Below are 25,862 nucleotides of genomic sequence, written 5' to 3' on the forward strand. Positions count from 1 at the left end.
AAAATAAAACGCCTTACTGTCTTTCACTTAGATGCACCAGTGTTTGTACATTTGGCTACTTCCCTCCAGAGAGGAAAAGATGAAACGATAAATCAAAAGCGGTCCCTGGACTGCACCTCTGCCCAGTCCCTTTGCTCTTTGCTTTGACGCAGGCCCAGTCAGGTGTCTGACTGAATTGCAACCTTGAGGTCTCAGAGATGGGAAGGGGAATTGTGAGTGTTGATCAACAGCCGCACAAATCTTTGTGCTGTTAATATGTTTGTTCAGCTTCTAAGGAAACCAGTAGTATTCTGGGTGATTTCAGGGTTTGGGGTTGTTTTTGCTTGCTTGTTTCTTTTCTTTTTTGTGTGTTGGGCACCATCAACATTTGCTGAGCTCCTACGAAGGCTGATCCATACTGCACTAGAGAAGCTGATCTGCTTACAAGACTGGGTCATTAGTAAGGATCAACATGAACTGAGAAAGGATAGTACCTAGAATTAATTAATTCATGTAGCTGAAGCAAATGTGTCTTCAAAATATGAATTAAACAGCAACTAACAAGAGCATAAGAATTTGTACTCATAGTGTACATTTTAGTTTAGTTTTTCTGACAGATAATATTAGCCATTTAAAAATATGCTGAACTGGACAGACCACATGTTTGTTTTGTAATGGTAGTCTGTGGCCTTATAGCTGTGTTTTCAAAATCTCCTTTTCATAAAAAAATTGCTAACATTAAACATTTATCTCAGTATTTTCTTTTAGTATTAATCTTCTCATGTGTCCTCCTTTATTCCTGAATTAGTCGGTCCTTTTTTTGTTTTTTTTTTCCTCTTATAGGGTTACAAGTATATCGTCCAAGAAGGAGAGTGTTGTGGAAGATGCCAAAAGATGGTGTGTGAGGAGCAGTTATTCTGGTCTCGAGGTGATGCAGATGCTCGTTTGCATGAGGTAAGGCAGTGGTGGTGTGGGCAGTTCTTCCTCTAGCAAAAGTGCCCTCAAATCATTTGTATTCCAGAGAAGGGAGGAAAAAAGGACATAAAAGTTATTTCTTTTAAGGCAAGCACCACTTGATTTTGCTAATAAGCAAACTTTCCCCTCTCTTTTTAGGATCTAAAGAAGCAATCTTGGTATGTAAAATTAGTAATTTCACATACGATAGCTCAAAAAAATAACGGGACTGGATGCTTATAAGGCTGAAGGTTATTCATGTAAATTATCCTAATTAATTTATATTACCCCAGGGATAGTGGGCAGATTGGATAGTGGATTGCTTGAATTTCATGGACCTATTCAAATAGAATATCCTATCTGGTATACTCTGAAAAATCAGAAATAAATGGGGATAGAAGTATGAATTACTGTCCCTTTGCTCAAGATGATGGCTCCAGGTCAGATCAGATGGCAGTGGTCCACGCCACAGTTGTTCTCTGCTCAGAATAACGGTTTATTTTCAGCAGCGTGTCTCGACCCCAGAATTCCTGTGTGTCTGTCCCAAAGAGTTCAATGGGAAATGAGTGCGTACAACTGCCATTTTAATTGTGCTGCAGATACCCTATTGCTCTGGAAAGCTCGGTGGCTACTGGTTTCTTTTCTTTCGTTCATTTTTTAATACCTTCAGGTTATTCATTTTGTTTTGTCCCTAAACCAACTGGCTGTGGCAAGCCCTTGCCTGCCCCAGTAGCATTAAATTGCTTAATCCTATGTGGCAGTTTGCATTCAACAAAGGAAGGCAGAAATAGTAAGTTAAATATATTTGAAATAATAGACCTTCTCTCCACTCTTTTCTTCATGAAGTGTTAGTCATTATAGTGTTTCTGTATTTATATCTACATCTCACTGGGAAATATGTGCTATTAGCTTTTGATGGTTTCTTGTAGAAGGCCAGTCTGTTGCTGTCTTTTAAAAAATCTTTTTGCAGCCTACCCCTCCCCTGACTTTACCAAGGATAGTTCTTAATAAGGATCAATATTATTCTCTGTTTTGCCCTCAGAAGTCATACTCTGATGTCCCACCTTGTCTTACTGATTTCTGTTGTCCTAAATGAATAATGGATCCTTATATTCTGCTCTTTCTTGCTGTGTCCTCTTTCAACTCTTCTGTCATTAACATAGATGCATTTAATATAACATTAACATATTTAACAAATGAGACAAAAGTATTTGTTCAATTTCTAAGCAAAGATGTTTGACTTACTGGAGTTGGGGGTCAGATTCTCATATTCACTCTTGAAAAATATTTAAAGATTATTGAAAGCAGATTATATTAAAATGGATCACTGCTTCAAAGTGTTGATGAGCTCCTCCCAGCACTGAACAGGAGTAACATCTTCTTTCTGGCCTATGTTGATGTCTTTTCTAAGAACAGAACTTGAAGTTCCCACCTGGTCTGACCCATGAGTAGCTATAACCAACTGGGCCATTAACAGGATCCAGTCTTTTCTGCATTTGCAAACCTTTTCTAGTCAGTAAGATATTGTCAAAATCTCCTCTGGGCTTAGTAAAGCTGATTTGCAGGAGATTCCAGCAGAAACAGGGCCAGCTCTACTACAGCGCAATGCAGTATAGCCAACTACCACGAGCAAATTTAAACATAAATCTAATTAAGATTCCGTTATCTTCTTCATATGTTATTTCACCTACCTTTCTATTTTTCACCTTAAGGCTAATCCTGTAACTCTTAAACTCTGCAAACCAAGCAGCGGTCTACTCTCTAAACTGATTGTCACAGTAAGGATTTATGGAGCACTGTTGAGTGACAAAATATTCCTGAGGAAGTGAACGCGCTTTTTATGAACCAGCACATTAGCTGTGGTTGTCCTTCCTTTATCTGGTGGCACAAACATTGCTGCGTACCATTAATCCTTTTACAATTTCCTGTCAGGTTGGCACAGAGTGGCGATCCCCATTCGATCATTGCATTATCAATGAGTGTGTCCGAGTGAACAATGAGGTTTTTGTGCAGCAAAAGAACATTTCTTGCTCTCAAATGGATGTGCCTGACTGTACAGAGGGAACTGAATTACGCTGTGACCAAGTAAAAGACTGCTGCCCTTCCTGCAGATGTGGTAAGGTTTCATACGTGGCAAGTGGAACCACTGTAGAATTAATCAGCTGAAGTGTTGATCTTCTGTTTCTCAGCAGCAATTTCAAAAGTGCGTATTATGCAAATATAATAATTTGAAGCTCTCCTGTATAATTTAGGCATTGAGTGCAACACTACCTGTTGCTATTACTTCCTCTTTCCAAGTGATGTTCATTGTCTCCCTTTGGACTCCCTCTGAACTATCTGCCGTTGGTCCTACTTACCTATGCTTCAGGGAGACATGCCAGGCTAGATCTATACTAGCAAATTATGGCACTTTCCTATAAGGTTAAGCAGTTAAAATGGGTCTTTACATGCTTTTGGCCTAGGAAGCTTAGTTCTCTCCCAAACACTTTGCAGGTGCAGTTGAGGAATTAGAAGATTTCAGGGTCTGCTCTGTGCAGGGCGTTTGCATGCAGCCATGGTCTTTTCTGAGCATCAGTGAGCATCAGGGCCCTGGATGACAACTAGCACAGACATGGGTCACTCTATGCCAGCTGGCCTCAGTCTGGGAAGACTCCTACTCACATTCATTTAACAAGTATAAATGCAGCCACAGAGTAAGAAACTAGCAGTGGGAGGAGGAGGAGAAGTAAAGACTGTAATTTGCAGAAAACCTGTAAGTGCCTCTTCTGAGAGTGAGGGGCTTGAACTGGAGGGAAAAATCCACATTGTAGCATGTACTTGGAAAAAAACAGCTCAGCAAGGTACATTTGAAGGAAGAGTTCAGGACGACACTGGCAAATTATTACCTTTGAAGTTATAGTCTAAGAGGGCTAAATTGTGCCTCTTTATATTGAAAATGGATCTCATGGCATCAATTGGAATGCTAATACATCAAAAAAGCATATTCATGGTTTATTAAATCTAAATAGTGGAGTGGTAATGGTAACACTAAATGGCATATTATCCTCTTTTTCAGTACCTGTGAATGGTTGTCTTTTGAATGGAACTGTTATTGGGGTAAGACTTGATTCCTATTATTTAATATGATGGTAAGATATTTAAATATCTGAGTGAGCATTCGTAGAGCACAAACTTGCCAGAATGCCCATAAGCTTACAGGGCAACTTTGTTCAGCCAAAATCTCTGCAAATGAGACTCTGCAGTAAAAGCAGTGGTAAGGGGGCTCAGCAGGCTAGGTCCAACTCATGATCCTGCCACAGACTTCCTATATGACAATTAATATCTCTCCAAAAGGGGGACGATAATGCTTCCTTAACTTGAAGCGATAAAAATACTCAGAAATACTGTGGTAGTCTGGGCTGTTTGATGACTTGGAGGCTACCAAGTACACAGGAAACTGTGAGGAATAATCTCAAAGATGATCCTTGCCCACTTCAGGAAAGGAAAAACTTCCCTTATTTTACCTAGAGGATAAGACAGATTAAAAAAGGATGGGGACTCTTGCTCCACCTGTGTGGACTGAGAGGTATCCCTCTTTGGCTATTAGCAGAAACAGGAAAGCAGAGCTTCCTCACTGTTTGACCTCCCCTTTCAGAACCCTGCTGATATGCCCTCAGAGGAAATTTTTTCTCAACTGCATATTTAATGGATAGACTGAGACGTGTTTAACCCAGCCCATGACAGTGGGAAGGATTGGAGTTAGGCATCTGAGCTCATTTATGCCGAATTTATCTTTGGAGAGCTCTGTCAATTGTCTATTGTTTCCCTAAATCCATGTTCTGGCAGCACCTCTGGTGTCAAAGAACTCTAAGTATTCTCATCATTCTCCAGGGGAACAGGTCCTTTTTATTCATTTAACCTAACTTTTAACCTATGTATTCCTCTATTGTCTATGTATTTTTTCATTGTTCCATTTATTTAGGAGGTAAGTTTGCCCAGATCTCTTATACTTTTGAAGTATGACAGAAAGAACCTTTCTCCATCTATTTTTTTCCATATTCAATTTTTTCCCTATTCTATAGGCATAAGCTTATCAGTTTATTAGAGCTAAAGCCCTGTCATCAAATATTCTTCATTCTGTACTGGAATTACTTCCCTGTAGAATTAAATCCAAAGAGTATCTGATTTTCTGTCAGAACATTTGGAGAAGGATTGTAAAGTGGTAAAACGTGTAATAATACACTTTATTTTTGACTCCTCTGTTTATCTCCTCTATGCTATGTTGTCAAAACTCATTGTGGCATTTTATAAAGTTATAAAGACCATACTGGTAGAGAAAGTCATCCAGTTTAATAATTGCACACTCTTGCCACCTTCTGTTATCCAGGATATATACCTATGTTCTGTGTTGTTTAAAAAAAGTCCTTCCAGTTGTATGCTGTTCTTTCATGAATAGAACCATGTAAACAACTAATTTTTTTCTCTTCCAACAAAATGTTTACTTGATTTGTTAGGAAAAGTCTTTCTTCTATTTTCAAGTGATTTGAAATATTTTAACATATTTTAAAATAAAGCATAAGCAAATTTTGAAACAAAATATCATGTTGGACACAAAACCAGAAGTAGCTCTGTTTTGAAGATCTAAAATTAAAATGTTTCAGCTACTTAAATATTGAAAACATTCCTATCTTAATAAAATTTGCTTAGATTGACATGAATTCATGAACTGTTTTGGTTGACATAAAACTGCATTTTCACTTCATTCTTGTTTGTTATCTGGTTCTTACAAAAAAAAAGGTCGTACAATTTTTAATACAATTTTAAAATGTATTATTGTTCTTCCTGGCAATTAGTCATTTTATCAAACCTGGTCTGTACAAGAAGACTTTGAAGGTGTTGGTAGGTGCCAGCTGCTGCATTACTTTTATGCTCTTCCTTCCACACAGGGTCAAACATTACTGAGGTTAGCATTCAAACAGCACACTGTTTCTGGAATCATCTCTAAGGTGGAGAGTAATAAATTTGGGCTGAGATAGAGCATATTGGGTTTTTGGTATAGCTTGACCTTAAGCAGCAAAAAATGTAAACCTCAGAAGATTTCTAAACAAAGCAGCTATTTTGATATGGAAAATAAGAGAAAAAAGTCGGGAGGGGTTACATTAGAACTTATCTTAAGTTAATAGATATTTTCTTTTGACCTAGAATAGTTTTATCTACTTAATAGTTTTAAGCAGATTACCTATATATCTGAACATTTTTGAGCAGATGGAACTACCACTGCTTTGTCTGACACAACTTCCTACTTTGATGACTGTTCCAGAGTTCTGGTCAGGAAGGAAGATGTGGTGTCCACTGAAGTTTATACTTCCTGCATTTCAAAACCTGTTTTCTGGGAGTATGATCCTTTAAGAAAGGGTTTCAAATTTCATTTTATATCAAGGGAAAACTTTGTTCCATTAACTCATTCAGTGAATAGTTCCAAGTTTTAAGTCTTTTACTGCAGTTCTGTTAAATGACTGTGTCCTTAATCCCTTTACATTTTTGTCTTGTGTCTGGTTACCAATATTATATTCCAGTAATTTGGTGTATTGCATTCACTCTGCTGTTCTTAACAATGCTGCAGGCTTTAACTGCAGATTTCCAAGCAGGTGGCTGTATTTACCAAAAGGATTATCTGTATCACTCATCTGTTTTCCCAGGCTTTTACCGAAGGCCATGTCTGAAGGAGATCTGAGTAGATTTTGGCTTTAGGCAGGCTATTTTGGTTACATTGTCTAACACTGTGTTAGCAGATGTTGATGTTGTATTCTAACCTAGCCAAGAGAACATGATAAGTGTATTATATGAAGGTAAAAAGATATATCAATCCGTTATTTCACGCAGTTCTGTCATGCTAAGCTATGTTTGTTCACAGAAATGCATTGTTAAAGTCCATTTGCATGCTGCTCTCCAAATATTTTAAATAAATATCATAGAACTAAGCTGTAATGCAAACTTTAGATCAAGGCAAGACCTTTCCCCACCCAAAGTTTCAAAGCATTTGGGTATGAGAGTTGGGTTTCAACATGTCTCTAGTAAACTTTGCCTTAAATTTCTGCCCATAATAACAGTGATTTCAGTATAAGCTCAACTTTTGCTGTCCTTTGTATTAAACAGTAATGCCCAGTGGATTGGAATTTTAGAACTACTAGGAGATCCAATGAGGGTATCAACTGTAATCAGCTGTAACTTCATAGGCACTTTCTTCATTAAGCAAAAGCCTAGAGCTACAGAGGCATTCTGTGATAGTCGTTTACTTCTAAAAGCCTGAACAAAATATGACTATGATAGTAACTAAAACAACCCCAAATATATTTTGAAACAGGTCACCCTAATCAGGATATCTCCCAGATTTGCAAGGCTTTTTTGTCTGTGTATATATGTGTATGGACATAGTAACCAGTAGAGCTATACTAGTGTCAGTGGGTTAAAGGACCTTGTTAGTCCATGCAGTCTGTACCAGATCTGTCACTGTGACATCTGAATTGTTAAGAGCGAACAAAAAGTCGAGTGATTCATGTGACATTTGCTATCAATTCCTCTCCCACAGGGAAAAGTTATGAGTGCAGCTTCATACCTGCATCCGTGCCTGCCTGGCTTTTTAACGCCAGATTAACCTTTGATAGTGAATGTCAGGTCATTAAACTGAGGGAAATGAAGGGCCCTGTGTCAAGGTCTCAAGCTTAAGTTGATAAAATGATGGCAACAGCTTGGTCTGAGAAGTATCTTTATGGTCATCAAATCCAGTCTTGCACTATTGCTTGCAACTGCATCACAGAATCTCAGGCCACATTAAAAGGTGGGAACTTGCCTGTTTGTATAACCACCTCCATCACATTGTTTGTGGAGGATCTTTTTTCTAAAACTCCATAAAACAAGAAAGAAGTCATGGGTGGTGGTACTTGATCGAAAACCATTGAGCCTTGAGGACTTCTCCTATGCTGGGGTCCAGTGTAGGAATATAATTAATATTCTTTATTCAGAACATTTGTCCATCAGTAATTATGTGGGAATACTGACTCTGAATTACCCATAAGTCCACTACCTTTACACTGTTACTTTGGCCAGGTGCTTGTTTTTGCTCCATTTGTTGGATGAGTGTTTACTAGTAAAGAATAAGAAAAATGGGAATTTGAGAATATGCAAAGTATATTGCATATCAATCTACAATTTAAAGGAGAATTCCTGTCCCAAGTGTAGTCCCAAGTGTAGGTTTCATTAACTTTTGAAGCACTATTCAAAGCTTTTATTCATTTGTGATATTCAATGTCTATTTACTTTATTTATTAATTTTTAGAAGTTCTTTGTAAAAATCTTTAATATACTCCTCCCATATTGTCCATTTAGCCATACTGGTTTGTTATTTTAGAGTTGGAATGAATGGTTGTGTACTCGAGAGGCAGAAAGACATTGTATTTGGAATTCATTTATATTCCAGGACTCCAAATCTGTTAGTAACTCCAGATCCTGCAGTTTCCCATCTAATAGCCTGGCATTTTGCACTCTCTACATTTAAAATGACATTTTGCTTTGAAAGGTGGTTGGATCCAGCAAACAAGGAGCTGGGGAAGGGCTCTGGGAATTTGAATTCTGTGCCAGGTCAAACGCTGGTTTGCTTGTAGCTATGGACAAGTCGTTTTTCACTCAGTAACTTTTTTTTCTCCTTATACACATCGTGAATTTTAAGTTTTTTAGGGCTCTAGATGTTCTAAGCAGTGCTGTAACAAGGAGAATAACTAGTAATTTCTGTCCATGAGTTGCGGGTCATGATGGCATAAGAACAGAAGATTTATTGGCAAACCAATTTACCACCCTCAGAAAAAATGAACTGATGAGAACCATCTAACAAAATCTTCCCTACCACTTTCAAAGATTCCTTTCTTGCTTTGTAAGTAGGGAAGTAAAAAACCCAATGTTCATTTACAGATTTAGGAATTATAAATGGTTTATTTGAAAAGTAGCCTCATGTTGCGCTGTCTGTCACAGGATAGCAACTGCAAAATACGGATCTCTGGAGAGTGGGGTCATGGGTTTTCTGTTTTCTTTCGTCTAGAATCACAACACAACATTTAATGAAATAGATTTTAACCTAGCTAAAATTGCTCATTTATTTGAGTTTTGATGAAGAGACAGTCACTGACTGTGACAAACTGGTTCTAATGTTTCAGGTGTGGAAGCGTGTGATGGTGGATCAATGCACAACATGTTTCTGCTCCCTGCAGTCAATGGCTTCTAAGAGATATAGTCTGACTTGTACAAAATTCAGCTGTGAACCATGTCCAGTGGTAAGTGCAAGTGATCTGGCAGTTCTGATTAAGAATGTGTCTGATGATAAGGTCATGTCACCCACTGTATATAACCATTCATGTTATGCACAACTCTGGGATCTGTTGCCTTCCTTACATGTTTTTCTGACAAATCATGGGCCTGTGTTCTTCTTTCCCTGCATTAGATAATATATACCAAATGTGATCTAAATCCTCAGTGTAGGAAAAGAGGTAATTCTTCATAGTACTCAGGTCCACAGGTACATTTACTTATGTATTTCAGACTGCTTACCTTCAAGGCAAAATGTAGTTTGGCAGGTCACTGACTGCTGTGTCTCCTTTCCTACAATATTATCTGTCCCTCCTGGGACTGGCAGTTCAGCCAGATTCCTTTCTTCAGAACCTTCATACAGCTATTCCAAATTGCCTAGTAGCTGAACTCAATGATATTTCTGCTTGCCATGTCCTAGGTGGTTTGATGGGATTGTCCCCCCATCAGTTCTACTGGCCATTTTGCAGTCTTTGCTACTGCTCCCACCATCTTTAAGAAATGTGCTTGGCTGGGAAAGACAGAGGCAAATAGCTCCCTTTTTCACTCCCTTGACCAATAATGACTGCCTAACTAGTTCTGCTGAAACATGTGTTCTCTCTTAGCTTGAGCGTGAACTAAGTTTCACAGAACAAGGTTCAAGGGGCCCCTTCTCTTTTGGCTTCTCCTAGAATATGGGTGGAGGCCAGCAGACACAACCCAATCAAAAGCCTGTGCTATTAGTGGCCCTAGCATCAAAAAGCCATCTCTCTAACAGGGTCCTATGGGATCCCCTGCTGATATCCAAGAGGGGCATAGATTGATAGGGTCCTTGCCTGAGAGGGGCAGAGTTTTAGGGAAGTCTGTTTTTCAATCCCTAAGTAGAACTGGAAGGGACAATGTAGTAAGTCAAGTTTTTGTGGTTTCATCTACGCTAATAAATTAAGAGTGAGAATCTAGGCTCAAGTTCCAGCCTGCAATCAATTATATGGATTAAACGTTTGTGGTGATTCAGCTAGCCTATTTTAACTGGTATCTTCCAAATAATGCCCAGGCACAGGGCAGTGGTTAGCACATACTGAGGACTGTTTCCAGCACACATTATAAAAAAGGCCAGTCTGTGCCAGGGGAAGAAGGCAGTGCAGACATGCATATATTTCTGAGATGTGCTGCTCCACTTGTCTGCAGGGCCAGTAACAGGCCTAGCTGACCCAGTTTATTTAGTAGTATAGACAGATGTAGCTTGTGACAAAAAAGGGAGAATCTGTAATACTTTGGTGTGGTACAGGACCATAATATCACCCCTCCTATAAGACGGGATGATAGACACAGACTCCTGAAAGGCAAATATATGGCTAATCTCAGTGCTGAATGTATTTCTCACTTTCACAAAATCAACTTATTAGATCAATGAAAAATCCCCAGATAAGCTGGAACGAATCTGTGGCCAGGAACGTCTATGCATGCATATGTTCCCACACAGTCGTACACACACATTAATTCTTGCTTTTCACTGTAAGAAACCAGCTGTAGAAATTAAAGGTGGAGAAATCAATAAAATACATGGTAAAAACAAAAGGGAAACAGTCTCCTGCTTCTTTCACCACCCACACAATTCCCAAACAGCCCCTTCCCTCTCCTCTTGTGGCCCCCATCCCCACCTGGCCCAAAGTATAGGCTGAACAAAAAACCCTGAAGAAAAGTCTATTTCCAGTTGGGACTATTAAGTGCTATGAAATTGTATTTAGGAGGTGTGCACCAACCCAAGGGAAGTTTCAGCTGTAGGTGTATGTATCCTTTTGAAGCCGGCATAATGAATCTGTTGAGCTTAAAAAAAAGTTCAAATAAGATATGGAATGTCTTCATCTCCCTAAGGCCAGTGGGGTTCACACAAATACTCTGGATCTTTCCTGTCTCAGGATCATTGTTTTCATGGTAATCCCAGATTAAAAGCTGTTCCTCCAAGACGGACAAAATCAGGAGTTAGAGGCACCTCTCAGGGGCACCTGCTTTCTACTGGGTGCTGAAGCTGTGAAAGCAAATACACTGGTCATTGAAGTGAAGCCAACTGCAGCACATTCTGTTAATCAGTGTCATTTTTTTGTTATTTTACAATATACTTTGCTTGCATTTTTCACCTTTCACACTTTGCTTGCAAGTTCACCTAAGTAACAATGAACGGTGTACTTCTCCAGTGATTTAATGGTCACCCCCCCCCCCGCTCTCCCCAAATTCTTTTTCAGAATATGTATAAAAAACATATGGATAACATGCATGCCTTCACTCAACCAGAAAGTGTTTGTTGTCTTAAAAATGCTCAGCTTATCATAAGCAGCTGTTGGTTATGTGCAGCAGCTGGAGACATTACTGTGGGACGCTTAATGTGTTCACTCAGTTAGTTCATTTCTGTTTTGTTTTGTTTTGTTTTTTGAACTTCCCATTATCCATTCTGTACCTTTCTTCCTTTCCACCTAGTACTACTCACTCTCCCATACCTTCTTCCCTGTCACTGTTTTTCATTCCTGAGCCATTTGTCAGGCCCTGTTATTCCTCTCTTCTGCCCTTCTCTCATTTTTTATTTCATTCTATCATACTCTCTCTACTGCTCTTAGTTGCTTGTTTCATCAGCCCATTTCTCTATCTTTCTTTGCATAATTCAGATTTTTCTATCCTGGCCTGATTCTCCCCCTTTCCTGCCTTCTGTTTACCGGTTATTTTGCCCTTTTCTCCTATTTTAAGCTTTTCAAACTAATTTCGCAAGTTGCACTGCCTAGCATTAATTAGTTTTGCAGAGATGGTCCTGCCTGCTGCATATGAGAACTCACTCTGCATTTTAATCAGCTCCTTACCCCTCCTACTGTCACATGTTGTTTAGTGGGTCCAGTCTTGCACCTTTAAAGTCAAAGAATTTTGAATTCAGTGGACTCAGAAGGCTTGGAAATAAAAAAAAAAATCCATATTGTATGATAAAACAATACAAGGGTTAATGCCAAGCTTTATATATATACATTGTGTGTATATATATGTGTGTGTGTATGTGTGTATATATATATCTACACACATTGTATATATATAAAGCTAATAAAAAACCCAGCTAAACAGATTGAGCTAGTTTAGGCCTACTACTTAAAAAACAGTTTTGGTGACTGAACTTCCAAAAACTAGCTTCTACTTATAGGTGTGAGAAGCATGCTTAAAATAAAACACTCCCAGAACAATATCTACGTGAACTTCTTTACCTTCTAGAATTACAGAAGGCAAGAAATCCCTGGCTCTTGCTGTGGAAAATGTATTCCAACTTCATGTGGAATCAGACTGAGAGATGGAAGGCTTAAATACCTTCAGGTAAGTTTGAAGTACTCTTTTTTTTTTTTTCTTTTTTTTTTTTCTTTGAGTAAATATAAATGTAGCATAGACTTCTGATGGATCCAGGAGAAATGTATTTTTTTCTCTCCTTTTGAGTTAGGAGGTATGGTAATACTACTGCCTTTTACTGCCAGAGGGATTTCTCAAAAAAGTTCATTCCTTTTGTAAATGTAAAAAGGAGATTTCTCATTACAATACAAATTTCTAGGTAGACAATCTAGATGCACCTGTAAGCATGACTTAATAAAGGAAATTTAACTAGAAAATGAGCCCAAACAGCTACTCTATATGTAGGGTAAATTCAAACCTCACTTTAAGCAAGAAATGAATAAGTTAAGTTGGAAATGTGAATCTTAAAAATTTCTTCAGTATAGTAGGTTCTTAAACACGAGTAGACATTTTCTGGTTAAAACGAGCCAGCTTCTCGCATGAAACAGCACATAACTTTTTCTGTTGTTCCACTGCTGATCGAAGTTTTAGATAGAGTGTGTGCGTGTGTGCACGCACATGCCTGTTTGAAGAATCTTCCCACTGAACCAGAAGTTAAATACACATATACATCTTTTTCTAAAATGCAGTTCATAGGATAAATTCCCAAGGTTCTCACTTAGACAAATGTCTCTCTTAAGTTAATGGATTTTTTTCCTGTCTAAGAGCTGAAAAAGGTCAGGTTTTGGCACTTTGATTGGGCTGTAATCAGTACTTTATGGAAGCAAATAATTCCCATGAGAAAATTTTGTTGATAAACAATTGTGTTTGCTGAAAGTTTCCATGCTTTATAAACCTCACCACCATGGTGTATTGACTGAATATCAGTAAAGGAGTAGTCAGGTTGTATAGTGTCCTGAAAACGTATGGTCTCGTGTTGCTTTTATGTTACGCTAACAGCCCTTAAATCTTTACAGCCAAATGAATCACTTCAGGATGGCTGTGACAGTCACTCCTGTAAAATAAATGAGAAAGGGGAATTTATCTGGGAAAGGAGAATCACTGGCTGTCCTCCATTCGATTCCAGAAGATGTTTGGCTGAAGGCGTAAGTAGTGAAATGGGTCCTGTTTCCAGGTTTCCTAATAGTCTCTGTCATCTTTATGGTTCTGTATATATGTAGTTTATGTGTATTAGGGACGGGAAAGCCCAACCCTCTCCCAACACCTTGGCTAAACTGAATTTCAACTTTGTTTGAAATTCAGAAAAATATACGTTTTCTTTGTTTTTAAATATGTGCTGGTTTTATTTGGGACTATACTGCAAGGAGAGAGGCTGAGCTTGCAATAATTCTGCTTCATATGAAGCAGCAAACACAGGAAAAAGGTTGTTCTTACAATATTTTCAGTTTGGGAATCCAGAGCAAAGCTGTTTGGATGATTATACAAGCTGAGAAAACTGTCAAATCAGCTCCTTTATACTATGAATATGTCTATAAAATGGTAAGGAATTGTTTGGCTACCCTAGTATGTGGTTTGGAAAAGGAAGTGCACAGACTTCCCCTATGCCCTGGCAAAAACTTTCACATTTACAGTGTCTTGGTAAAAGGAGCTGTCCACCTTTTCTGCGATTTGGGGTTAGCCCCAGGCTGAGGAATGGAGTGCAGGTTGTGTGCTCTAGGAAGGGATGTAGCACATGGCTACAGTATCCCATGGGTGTTATATCCACCTGGCCAGGACAGCAATTAGGAAACCTTTAACACAGCTCATACCCATGCCTCTTGAACGCGCACTTGAAGCGAACAGAGGAATTAAGGCATTCATGCAGGATGAATAAAGCTTGTGTAGTCCATTTTCCAATTTATCATCACTGCAGGACACACAGGTTTGTTATACAGACGACCTAAAATTTAGAAAAATGATAATTACGTTACAGGCCTGTGGTTACTGTCACATTCTAAAGTTTTTACATCAGTGGAGAATACTTTTAAACTGAAACTTCCCAAATTGCCTTTATTCTCCTCCCCTCCAAAAAATTAACTCTTTCAGATATAAAGGTGACTGTGTTTGATCTAGGTACTGATGGACAACATGTAAGTTCAGTCATTTAGTGCAAGAGCAGCATCACTCTGCAGGGCAAATAAGTATTACATTTTTCCATTCTTCCTTTCACTTTGAATTTCCAGTAATTTTCCCTCCATAAATATATTTTGAGCATTATTTCCTACACAATTTTGAGCATTATTTCCTCTTGAAACAAGAAAAATCAAATTTTAGGCTATTAAAACTTATTTGACAGATGTGATATTTTATGTTGATTTGCCTACAAATATCTAGCTGTTGTGGAACAGACGTGCTTTCATCTCTACTGCTAAAAATATCAGGAAGGATCATTTAAATCCTTTTTTTCTTAAACAAACTTAAGATTTGACTGCTAAGGGTCCTGATTTGTATTCAACATCTTTACTTTTTAAAAAATGTTAATGTGAGTTAAGCTAAAAGCAATATTTTTCAGTGTTGAACTTATGATTGCATTTGATGATAACAGATTAAAAATAATTGACTGTTGTAACTTTTTTCACATTTTAATGAATTATAATGAGAAGGTGATTTCTAATGTAGATTTATATTTGTATCTAATACAGAAAAATAACTGTGTTGCCTAATATTCTGTTCTAAACATCCTTCATATTGCTGCAGCAGAACAAATGAGTATTACTTGTGCCTCAATAAGTGTGTGTTTTTTTTATTTTAGGGCAGAATTGCAAAAATTGGCAATACCTGTTGTGACACATGTAAGTAAATAAGCCAAGCGTCTTGTTTGGAAATTGCAGAGAATGTAGGCTACCGGGTGAGGAGCTAAGTTTTGCATAGATGTAGCTTAATATTAGATAGCTAAAGAATGCGGTTAAAATAAACCACCAAAAAATTCCCTCTCTGATTTGTATGTTGCTATCACGTTTTGTCCAGGCGAACATGTGTCTTGACAGTTTTCACAGGTGTTTGGAAAGAAACAGAGACCCTTGGCATTTTAGTATGTACTGTCATGTTAATTATGAATGTTTTATTTTATTCATCTAAACAGAACAGGAATGGTATCACACACAATGGTTGATAGTCACATAACCTGACACTGAATAGTCAAGGCAACCACTTCATGAATAACAAATGGCCTTAAAATGTAGTTAGCAAAAACAGCTGGTGAAAGTAATGTTAATGTGATTGGTTGTGGATAATGTAATAACCAAAAAATAAAGAGTGGGGAATGCTTATCAAAGGTTCATTGCTAGTGTTCAGCTTGACTGTGTCTTAAATTCTGCAGTTTGGGAGTCAGTCCTGCCCCTTTTGCACTGTTTTATAAATAATCCAAATGTCAGTCAGGTTGTGGTTGTAGGAAGGGTTTTTTTATGTGAGGAAGGATTGCAAGTTTGGGTTCTCATTTGTAAAATGATTCTCTGATGTTTTTATGAACAGTCAATCTCTCAGTTTTCTCCTTTGTAAGTAAAAACCAAACTAAGCCAGACCAGACCAAAAAAATGTAGTGCTTTTAGTAAAGGTAGTAACAAAAGAGTGGCAGTCTCTTTTAAGTTCAGAATATCAACACCTTGCCTGCCCTCCATCATCACCTCTTTTTTGCCCTGTGCCTGTGCTAATAAATAAAAGATGGCCAGCGGAGAAGCCCATTGCTACACTGCCGCAGTGACTGCTGTAATCATACCCCTGATGAAGGAAGTTAGCTCTGTGAGCGTTTGCTGCTATTGCCTGTCTATATAATCAGTGAGTTGTGGCTTAAGAAAGAGAAGTCAGAAAGCTATTGAGATAGACTGTTATCAAACAGCTCAGCCAGGCAATTTAGTTAAGAGAAGTTTAATCTACCAGGCTTCGAGTATTGACAATATAAATGGGTTTTAACATTTAAAAGATGAGGGACTCTTCTAATTGGGAATATCTATTGCTGCAATTGAAGAGAGAGGAAAGCCAGTTCCAAATGTATATTTGTAAGTTATATTACCAAAAAAAAAGTGGTTATCTTCTTGCAGCAGCAAAAGCACACTAATCTAAGTGAAATATCTCACACCTGAAAAAGCCCATATAACATGGGCCTTCAAATCCTCTTTCCTATTGATATTTGCTTGGATGTAGCTCAGAACTGAAAGGTGCCAGGTTACAGTGCAGTCCTGTTTCTAGTGACTTCTCTATTCAGGGCCCTCCTCAAGGCAGAAGTCAACAAATCCCAGGGCTGAATTTAGTTTTAAGTTATCGCGCTTAAGTATCGTGACGGTCCACGGTCGAGAGCAGTGGAAAGTAATCGCACAAGCAATTATTCCTGTTCTAGCGGAGTTTTGCCAAAATACATTAAGCTCTATGTGACTATGCCTATACTGCATACTGTACCTGGGTAGTTGTATACAAACCCTGATTACCCAGCAATAAGCTGCCCAGCCAGCTAAACACAGGTTATTAATTGATGCATATGTGGCAAAAAGAACAGTGATTGACATGTAGCTTTGAATCAGATACTTCTAGATACCAAACTTTCTTTGTCTCTCCCCTTTAACTGCATCGTTCACAAGCCTGAAATTCCATGAGGACCCTTGATAGTGATATACAGTCTGTTAAATACGCTATAGAGAAGGCCAAGCTTTGGAAAAGCTGCTGTAAAGACAAAATAATTTAAGTATTCTTTAAGTTCAAGTAAGAGAATAATCATTTTCTGATGGATGCAGAAGCTTAGATACAGGTTACATTGTCTTCCCAGGTCTTGAGAGAGTTTATCTTTCGGCTATCTAAGCATCATAAATAACTCTGTAAAGAACTTGCTCTCTCAAGTTCAAAACACACTTCAGGGAGGTGACTTCAGTTCTGTAGAGTCCTATAACAGCTTTGGGCAAAGACTGTTCAAGAAACTCGCTTCCCTATCTAAGGTATGCCTTCACAATTGGAGTTTGTTAGTGTGTCCAGTGCATTGTTCCAGATTTTAAGAATGTAGGGGCAGATAGCTGATCAGGTTTCCTTTTCTCATCACAGTTTCATGGTACTAGCAGAAGATTTGATTATTTGCAAAGGATATTCCTTTTCTTCCCACTTCAGAAAGAAGGAGCTCTATCTCTCTGCACTAGCTACCTTTCTTGCCTGTTGTTCTCAACTGCATATATCGTGTTAAGTTGTATACACTTGCTTTTGCAAAGAGAGGTACGTTGTATAAAAAAGGTAGACGAGAGAAGTAACTAGACAAGTCAATAAATTAGGATCAAAAAGTCAAGGAAACTATGCTGAGCCTGATGACATTGATTTTGCTTGAGGTTGTTTGTCAGCTGTTCTGTCAACCGGTGTATTCCTTCTGGTTGGACATGTTTTATTAAATGAAGTGATGAAATCATTAAACAATAATTGGCAGTTCCAGCCCTGCAGCCAGAAACACTTTTCAAGCTCACAAAGTTTTTTTTCAGATGAAATGTGAAGCCCTAGCAAGGCAAGCAGCCAATCTGGTACTAACACTCCCTTTGGCAAAGGTATTGAAAAATATGTTTGCTGCTAGGAGGATAGATGACACTTCAATTCATATATCTGCATAGTTGTGCAATTGGCCTGTTGAATTCCATAAGCTCTGTGAAATGCTATTGTGTCATATGTAAAAAATAATCCAGTATTCTATTAAGGATAAATATTCCATAGGTTAGCTAGAAATAAGTAAAAGAGCCTGTCTTTACATGGAGGCATTGCATTATATTAATACTACAAAGAACAGCTGTTTGCAGCGCATAAAGCAACCACTTAAAAAAATATTAGCTCCTTTACAAGGCATTAGATGTTAGGTCCAATATATCCAGAGCGTTCAGAACAGAATATTCTGAATTAGTCTGTATTGGAGCATGTCAATGGTGGGGTCCAGTTCCAGTACCAGACAATAGCTAAGGGAAGTGGAGGAGCAGAGCCACTGCTCACCACCACAGTTTATGGACCATAGCAACCTCACTTCACAGAGAATGATCAGCAGATTCCATGAACTTACCTCTTCTACACATAACAGATCGAGACCTACTGCCTCTTGTGTGGATTTCTAACTAGACAGAGGGGAAAAAAAAACAAAAAAAAACCCCAAACAAACAAAAAAACCAGGAAGAATTTATATATGATTAATAGCAAAAACTACCAGAAAACAAATATCAGACTATTTCATGGCCCACTGAGGACACTAGCAAAATTCCCATTGACCCAGAGTTACATTTTTGCAGAATTTAGCCACATCAGCTTTCTGTAAAAACCAACATATGGGCAAGGATTTTTAGGAGCTGCCAAATCTAGTAGCCTGATAGAGATGAGGCTGCCACAGCTCTGTGTCCTCAGGTTCAGCCAATAGTGATGCTGAGCACACACAGAGATGCGCATGCTATGGATCCCTCCAGTAACTGGTCTTAGACACTCAGTCTGCTCTGTAGCTGGCCCTTGGAACCACTTGTTTCCAGTTGCCTCACACAGACATATGCACATGCAAATGGATCTCTTAGTCAGGCCCCACAGTCTCTCCAGTGGCTGAGTTGAACCTGCTGGTCCCTCCAGTATCCAACTCTCAGACCCTCTGGTATCTACCCCAGACTTATAGCTGCTTCGGTACCTGGCTCCCAAGCTACTGATCCTACTTACTGGCTAGTCCTGCCTGATATTTGCTAGCAATCACACACTGACATACGCACTCTCACAATATGCACCTACTCCCATCTCTCCCATTACTGGCACCATAGACTCATGGGTCCTTTGACCTGTGGTCCTACTCCAGGTACTGGTACTTAGCCCTCCATACACAGACATACTGACAGAATAGCGTTCCCCTCACCCAGGATCTTGTTCCTCCCCTAAATATCCCACATAAGTCTTGTACAATCCCAAGATGTTCTTCACTGATATCCCATGAGTCCCACATGCCCATAGGCAGTAACCCCCACCTCAGGTGGGTAAGGTGACTGGTAGAGCCTGTCTGTTGACTCATCTTGAGGGGTGTCATTCCCAGATAATGGGATCATCTTTCCTGTGGTAGTCCTAGGAGTAGATGGGTTAGGGTGTGCGTTTCTCCAGTTCGGTTATTGGGGCTCCCCTGCCTGTCATCATTGTTCCTCTGTGTGTGTGTGTAGACAAGCCTTTTTAGCACATAACCCAACAAGAATAACAAGGGCAGGCTCAGGGGAAAAGCAAAACAAAACAAAAAATATCCACTGGAATTGCACCTGCTTGCCCCAGATATATGGCACTTTCAGTTCATTGGAAGAATGCAATCCCGTTCTATGATTCTTAGTCTTGGAAGCTTATCAAGATTCTCAGTGAATGACTTACCCAGGTATGAATTAATGGGAAACGGCTGTATCTTGCTTCTTGCTGGTTGCTGCTATGGCTGGTTACTGTCATACATCAAGTAAATATGTTCACACACTTTGAAATTAACCTCTTAAATAGAAATCCACAAGGTACCATATTTGCTGCTTCTTGGTCACCTTCTACATCTTCATGGAAATATATGTTCCCCACAGAGACAGTGTCATCTTGTTACCCTGCCTATGAGTTGAATGAACAACGTACTGTTGAACTCTCCTTCTTTAAAAAAAAAAAAAAAAAAAAAAAGCAACATGGAAACCAATGGGTTAAAGGCAGAGGTGAGGTGGTATGGTGTCTTTAAAACAAATCAGTAAATCAAAAAAAAACAAGAGGGGAAATCTAATCTGCAGTGGAATTTTAAGGCTGCAGTATGGTATATTCATACAGCTCTACCTTAATTATTATATGGAAACAAACCTAATTCTCCTGTTAAGGCTCTTGCCAGTAATGACATCTCACCAACAGCAATTTCAGCTTTAAGAGACAGAGAAGAAAAAAATATTTACTTCAGAAATTGCCAGCGTTGTCAAACATTTTCATTTTATTTATTTATTTTTAACTTTATAGGTGTGGAAGAAGAATGTCGACCAGTGAGTACCAGGCTGCAGTACAGAGATATCAACGGATGCATGGCTGAAAAGGAAGTGCCTATTTCTCACTGTGAGGTAAAAAAAAACCAAAGCAACCAGCCAAACAAAAACACACCAAAGCCCCCCAGAGCTTCCTTCACTGCCTTTATCTTTTTCACAAAGGAAGCCTTTGGCTCCCTGAGGGCTTCACTTCATTAAATGGAAGATCAGTTTCTGCCCTTCTCACTGGTTGACTTACTCATACTGTGTGAACCCATTGGCATTAATTTCCTAAACTAATTAGTGATGCTGAATTTTCCTCATTCAAGCCAAAAAAAGGGGGCACACATTAAGATGCAAAGCCTTCAGCCATATCATGCCTTTGCCTTCAGCAGAAATGAATGAGGCTGAAATGGCTCTGTTAGGACCTTCTATATAGAAGGGAGTTTTCATCTCAATATTAGTGACCCTGATTTTCAGATGCGAGTCTAAGGTTAAGCATACACATCCCTCTTCAGGCTTGTAAGTTGGGTTATGAGAATCTAAATAGGTATTTAGATGCCTGATACGTTACCAGAGATTTAACCTTCAGCTCCATGATTTGGTATAACTTCTCTCTTAGCCTGACCACTAGGTTGTTGTGTTCTGCATGCTTCATGTATTTCCATAACTGGATTAAAAGCTTTATGCTGTGGCATTTTCTTGCCCATCACTCCTTACAAGTAATAGAGAATTTCTATTTGAAACAGGAGCATAGTGCTGCTTCCAGATGTTCCTTTCTCTCTAAGACCAGGAACCAAAGACAACATTCTCTACCCAAACTGACTGTACCGGGACAACTGCTCATTTTGAAATACCCATGCTTTATACAAGGACTGTATACAGTCTTTATATACAAATTATACAAGGATGGCAGCCAGGAAGTTTTGGCTTGCACCCTATCCCTTGGCTATCATTTTTAGCTGGTGCAGTAAGTAAAATGGGTCTTTCTCTTTCCTATGACTGTTAGAAAAAGAACTGAAACAGGGAGGAAAAGAATGGAGACCACATATGTCAAGGATTTTCAAATAGACAACTTGCTAAGAGCCTCCATTTGCTACATAAGGCTTCCTCTGAGGGGGAGCTTTAAGAACAAGAACACACACTTTCATCTAAAAGAAAATTGTTGCCCTCTTGTCTTGTCTACAAAGTCAGTGGTAATCAGGTCCTTGGCCATATAGTCGTACTTCCCCCCTAAGAGTACAGATTTTAATTTGTGAATCTGGCCATATATCAAATAAAGTAAGTACTCCTGCTACAGCTGAGGTTGAGTATAGCTTTTCTGAAGTCCTCTCTGATAATGCTATGTAATTTTTTTGGGGATATTAATTGTAGAAATAACAGTGCAAAGCCACAAAAAGGAATAGACTCTGATAGTTCAGTCTGGGGTCATTTGTTCTTACATAGTGAAAGCATATAGCTCCATGCATTGACAGGTAGCTACGTCTAAATTAGGAAAACAGTCAGACAGGTAGAAGAGGGGAAAAATAGCAACTGTGAGGACGACGATGGGTCTTGTTTGCACAGCAGCAGGGTACACACCTTAGGAATAACTGAAGGACAATTGTTTTATTCTGTCTTAAGTGTGAGATTATGTATTGCAACTGTTGGGCTAAAGCACTTTCTAATGCAGTCTCATACATCTGAGAGTATAACGGAAGCCCGTGTCTCTCACTGCATTTGTATATCAATTAGTCTCAGAGGCCAGCACAATAACCCTGGAGCCACCTGCAACATTTTAAAGCATAAGCTTTTTTTGAGTGACCAGTTACTTCACCTCACCTTTGCCTTGCTTATTCTCATGAAACATTACTTTTTGGCCACTTTTTGATACTCTGGAATCAGATATCTGTTTCCGAGTTCATGTTTTACAGCCAAACTCTGGGCAAGGAAGTCCACAGATGCTTCCAAGGGAGGAACCTGGATTGTGATTTCACTGAGGTCTAGCACTGTTTAAACTTGCCCTCTTTTTCTCCTTAGGGCAAGTGTGGAAGCAATACCAGATACTCTATGCAGCTGGGGCAATGGGAAGACGTATGCAGCTGCTGCACAGCCACTCAGACCACCATAGTCATGATGCCCCTGCGGTGTGCTAATGGCACAGTGGTGCAGCATTACATCCCTTCTGCCTCTCAGTGTGAGTGCCGTTCTCGGAAGTGCACAGACTGATTATTTTCAAGAAGCCAGTTCATTTAATCTTTGCGTTTTATGACCAAGGAACTCTACAATGCAAGCCTCCATTCCTCTCTGTAGACTGTTTTATCCAGTAGAACTCTGACTAGCTAATTGTATCAACATAGCAAACAATAAAACTTACTAGCACAATGGAGCATTATTTTCTGCCTACTCTTGGGATGGTTTATGGAAGTGATATTTAAGATTGTATTTTCTCTTCATCATAGAAAATTATTCACATTATTAAAAAATATGACACAGTAACAGGAACAGTTTATTCTTCTGAAAGAACATATCCCAAAGCATTTAATGCTATCTTCGTAACTACTGCATTTGCATTCCCCACTCCAGGCCTTAATGACACATTGTGAGGTTTTGAGTTTTTGGTCTTTAGACCCCTCCCTCCCCAACCCCATCAGGAAGTATGGTAGTTATGGCATAAGACTTCACAGCAGGAGGATGATGTTCTTGGCACATAACCAATACTGATTATGGCTTAGGCAATCAAATATTTTTTTCTGCAGTGTATACATGTTTTCTCCCTGAAATTGAATGGCAAAGAAATTGCATGCCAAAGACAGCTTTTGTAACTTCTGTGTCCTCAGTGCTTGTGAATGGGCTGACAGATAGCTCTTACCTATGTACTTGAGCACTTCTACAGATCAAGTCTGAGAGAAAACTTGAAAAAAAGTACTCATCTCCCTTATTTCCAATTGATTTCTACTGTTTCCTTTGCTTCTCACTGAGGAGATGAGGACTTCTTCATGTAGAGGTAGCCTAACATCATGGGCTTTGCCCTTTCTTCATCTTCCATAATATTACTACAAGAGAGCATAAGTTGATGCTCGATTTGAAAGCATAAATTGGAATCTCCAATAACAAGATCCTCAGCTTTCCCTTAGCTGTCCCAAACCAGGTGCTAAGACTTCATCAGCTGCATTAGCTACAAACATTGGAGCTCTATAACATAACTAAAGTGTGGAACTGTTAACAGCAGGTTTAATTTACTTACTGCTGCCAGGGATAAATACAGCAGGATTTAAATTCTCCATGATATGATCAGGCCATGGAAGAAAGATCAGAAAATATTGGGGGGGAGGGGCAGGGAGCCTCTATTGCCAGTCAAGTTATTTCACTGGGAAATACTAACTTCTCACCTCCCCCTCCCCCCCAAAAACAAACACCCAAACCAGAGGTAAAACTGCATTCCGTTTGCATGTTTGCAGAACAAAAATATTTCAGCTTTAGATGGATTGAGTTTTTCTATAAATTCACAGCACTGCTCCAGAGATGGGAGGGCTACTTGTTAATTACATAAATAAGTTTCCCTCAGTTTGCTATGAAATCAGTAAGATTTGAGAATAAGTTACAGGTAGGGGGAAAAAAAAAAACATAGTTCCTCCAGCTCCAGTTGAAGCAGCTGTCAACTAGTCCAGACCACATACAGAAGTCAACCTGAAGGATAAGAATACTCCTAGCCTAGCAGAAAAGGTCAGGAAATTGGGTTGTTGTCATGGAGGGTTTGGTTTAGGGGAAAAAGTTAGGAAAATGGATTTTACTGAACAACAAGTATAAGGGGCCAATCACCCTGTCCTCTCTGTGACCCCAGTTAGCCTGCAGAAACCTCCTGCTACTACAATTTAAAATCATTGGTGGAGGGCTAACATGTGCCCTAGGTGCCCGTACCTGTCAATCGAGCAGAATATGCCAGAAGGAAGGCGAGTCGACATGGCTGTCTGCAAACAGGTCCGCACTACAATTAGGGATCAAAAAGGGACCACTAGGAGCAGGGGTCTAGACGGATTTGACCAATTGCTTGCCTGCGGTCCCAAAGTGGGATGAGTATAAAAGGGGCACAGAAGCATTTCCCCCCCCCCCCCCCCCCCGGAGGACAGAAGGGAGCTGAATTCACTGAAGGGGCTGGGGAAGATGATGCCATGGCAGCCCTTTCCGTGGGTCATAGATGCCAGGCAGCCTTTATTCAAGGCTCTTCTCCCCTGTCCTCCCCCTCCTGCCCCCCAACCAAGGGAAAAATCTCCACCCCGACAGGCTGCGGGACAGCCAGCACCACTGTGCCCCTGATCCAGGGCGCTGGGTCAGGCAGCTAGGGATCCCCCCCACCACTACTAACACCAGCGGACACGCGAATACTCCCCTCCCTGCTCTGGGGAGCAGTAACCGAAGCAGCACACCGGCTTGGCTGTGGCCTGCTTAATTTTAGAGCATGCTTGGTGGCAGCACACTGCACCCAGTGTGGCCTGCTTAGTAACCCTGGGGCTTGAAGTGGCAACTCCTGCCCCTGGGTGAGGCCTGCTTGTCCCTTCCCCACTTCTTCACTTCTTCTCCTCCCCACCCCCGCCCCGGCCTTCCAGTGTAACCACCAGGTACCTTACCTGTTTCAGCTCATGTATGCATTTGTAATTACTGTAATTGTTCCTGTCCTGTGTTCTGTGGGTAGCTCAATGTATGGTTGCTGATTTATTAGTTGTATCTTGCTACTATTGTTGTTATTACTAGCTTTTAATTGTTATTCCTACCAGTGATACACATTAAACTTTGTTATTTGTTTCTGGCTGTTAATTGTGAACCCATTCATAAGAGACAGGGACACCTATACTGCCACCCCAGCCTTTCCTGTAGCGTGGAGTGCTGTGGGGACCAAAGCGTCAGGATGCTCTGTGGTTGGCTCAGCCGCCCCTCCTGGGCCTCCTGTGACAATCGTGAAGTTTTTAGGAATGGGAGGCATTTCAGACGATGTTACCACTACTGGGGAGGGTAGTGCTGAGGCTAAGAGCTACTGCTCACCACATGAATGCAAACGTCATATTTAGATGGGTCAAAACACCTCCCCACATGTGCAAATGGCTCTCCTTAGGAGCTCCAAGGGTGTAAAGCAAAATTCCCTCTGCACTTCCAAGTAAAAAGATAAGGTATACCCTTTTTAGAGAGGGAGGAGAGAGATACCTTTTTGCCCTTTTCCACCCAGCTGTGGATTTAGTACATGTACCATGTATATCCTTTCCTCCCTTAATTATTCATTAAGGGTATCCTCTATTGCTGAATAGTGCTAGCACAATCACAGGCCTTTTATGTGCTTCTGTTTCTCCTGCCATGGAGCCAAAACATGGGTCAAGCACATCAACAACAAAACCTTTGGGAGAGGAACCAAGTTTT

General features: G+C 39.7%; 1 protein-coding gene across 1 annotated transcript in view; it reads left to right on the forward strand.

Annotated features, from left to right (window-relative positions):
• The window catches only part of VWF (von Willebrand factor), a 148,782-nt gene extending 123,514 nt beyond the window's left edge, over positions 1-25,268 (forward strand). The window contains exons 44-52 of the mRNA XM_009675425.2: positions 823-933; positions 2,866-3,049; positions 3,989-4,029; positions 9,120-9,236; positions 12,493-12,591; positions 13,518-13,646; positions 15,293-15,332; positions 20,473-20,570; positions 22,494-25,268. Of these exons, the coding sequence (XP_009673720.1) occupies positions 823-933; positions 2,866-3,049; positions 3,989-4,029; positions 9,120-9,236; positions 12,493-12,591; positions 13,518-13,646; positions 15,293-15,332; positions 20,473-20,570; positions 22,494-22,682 (1,008 nt within the window). The 3' untranslated portion in view covers positions 22,683-25,268. The remainder of the gene's footprint in view (positions 1-822; positions 934-2,865; positions 3,050-3,988; positions 4,030-9,119; positions 9,237-12,492; positions 12,592-13,517; positions 13,647-15,292; positions 15,333-20,472; positions 20,571-22,493) is intronic.
• Positions 25,269-25,862: the final 594 nt, after the last annotated feature.

Source organism: Struthio camelus, chromosome 1 (assembly GCF_040807025.1).
Source record: "Struthio camelus isolate bStrCam1 chromosome 1, bStrCam1.hap1, whole genome shotgun sequence".
Lineage (NCBI taxonomy): Eukaryota > Metazoa > Chordata > Aves > Struthioniformes > Struthionidae > Struthio > Struthio camelus.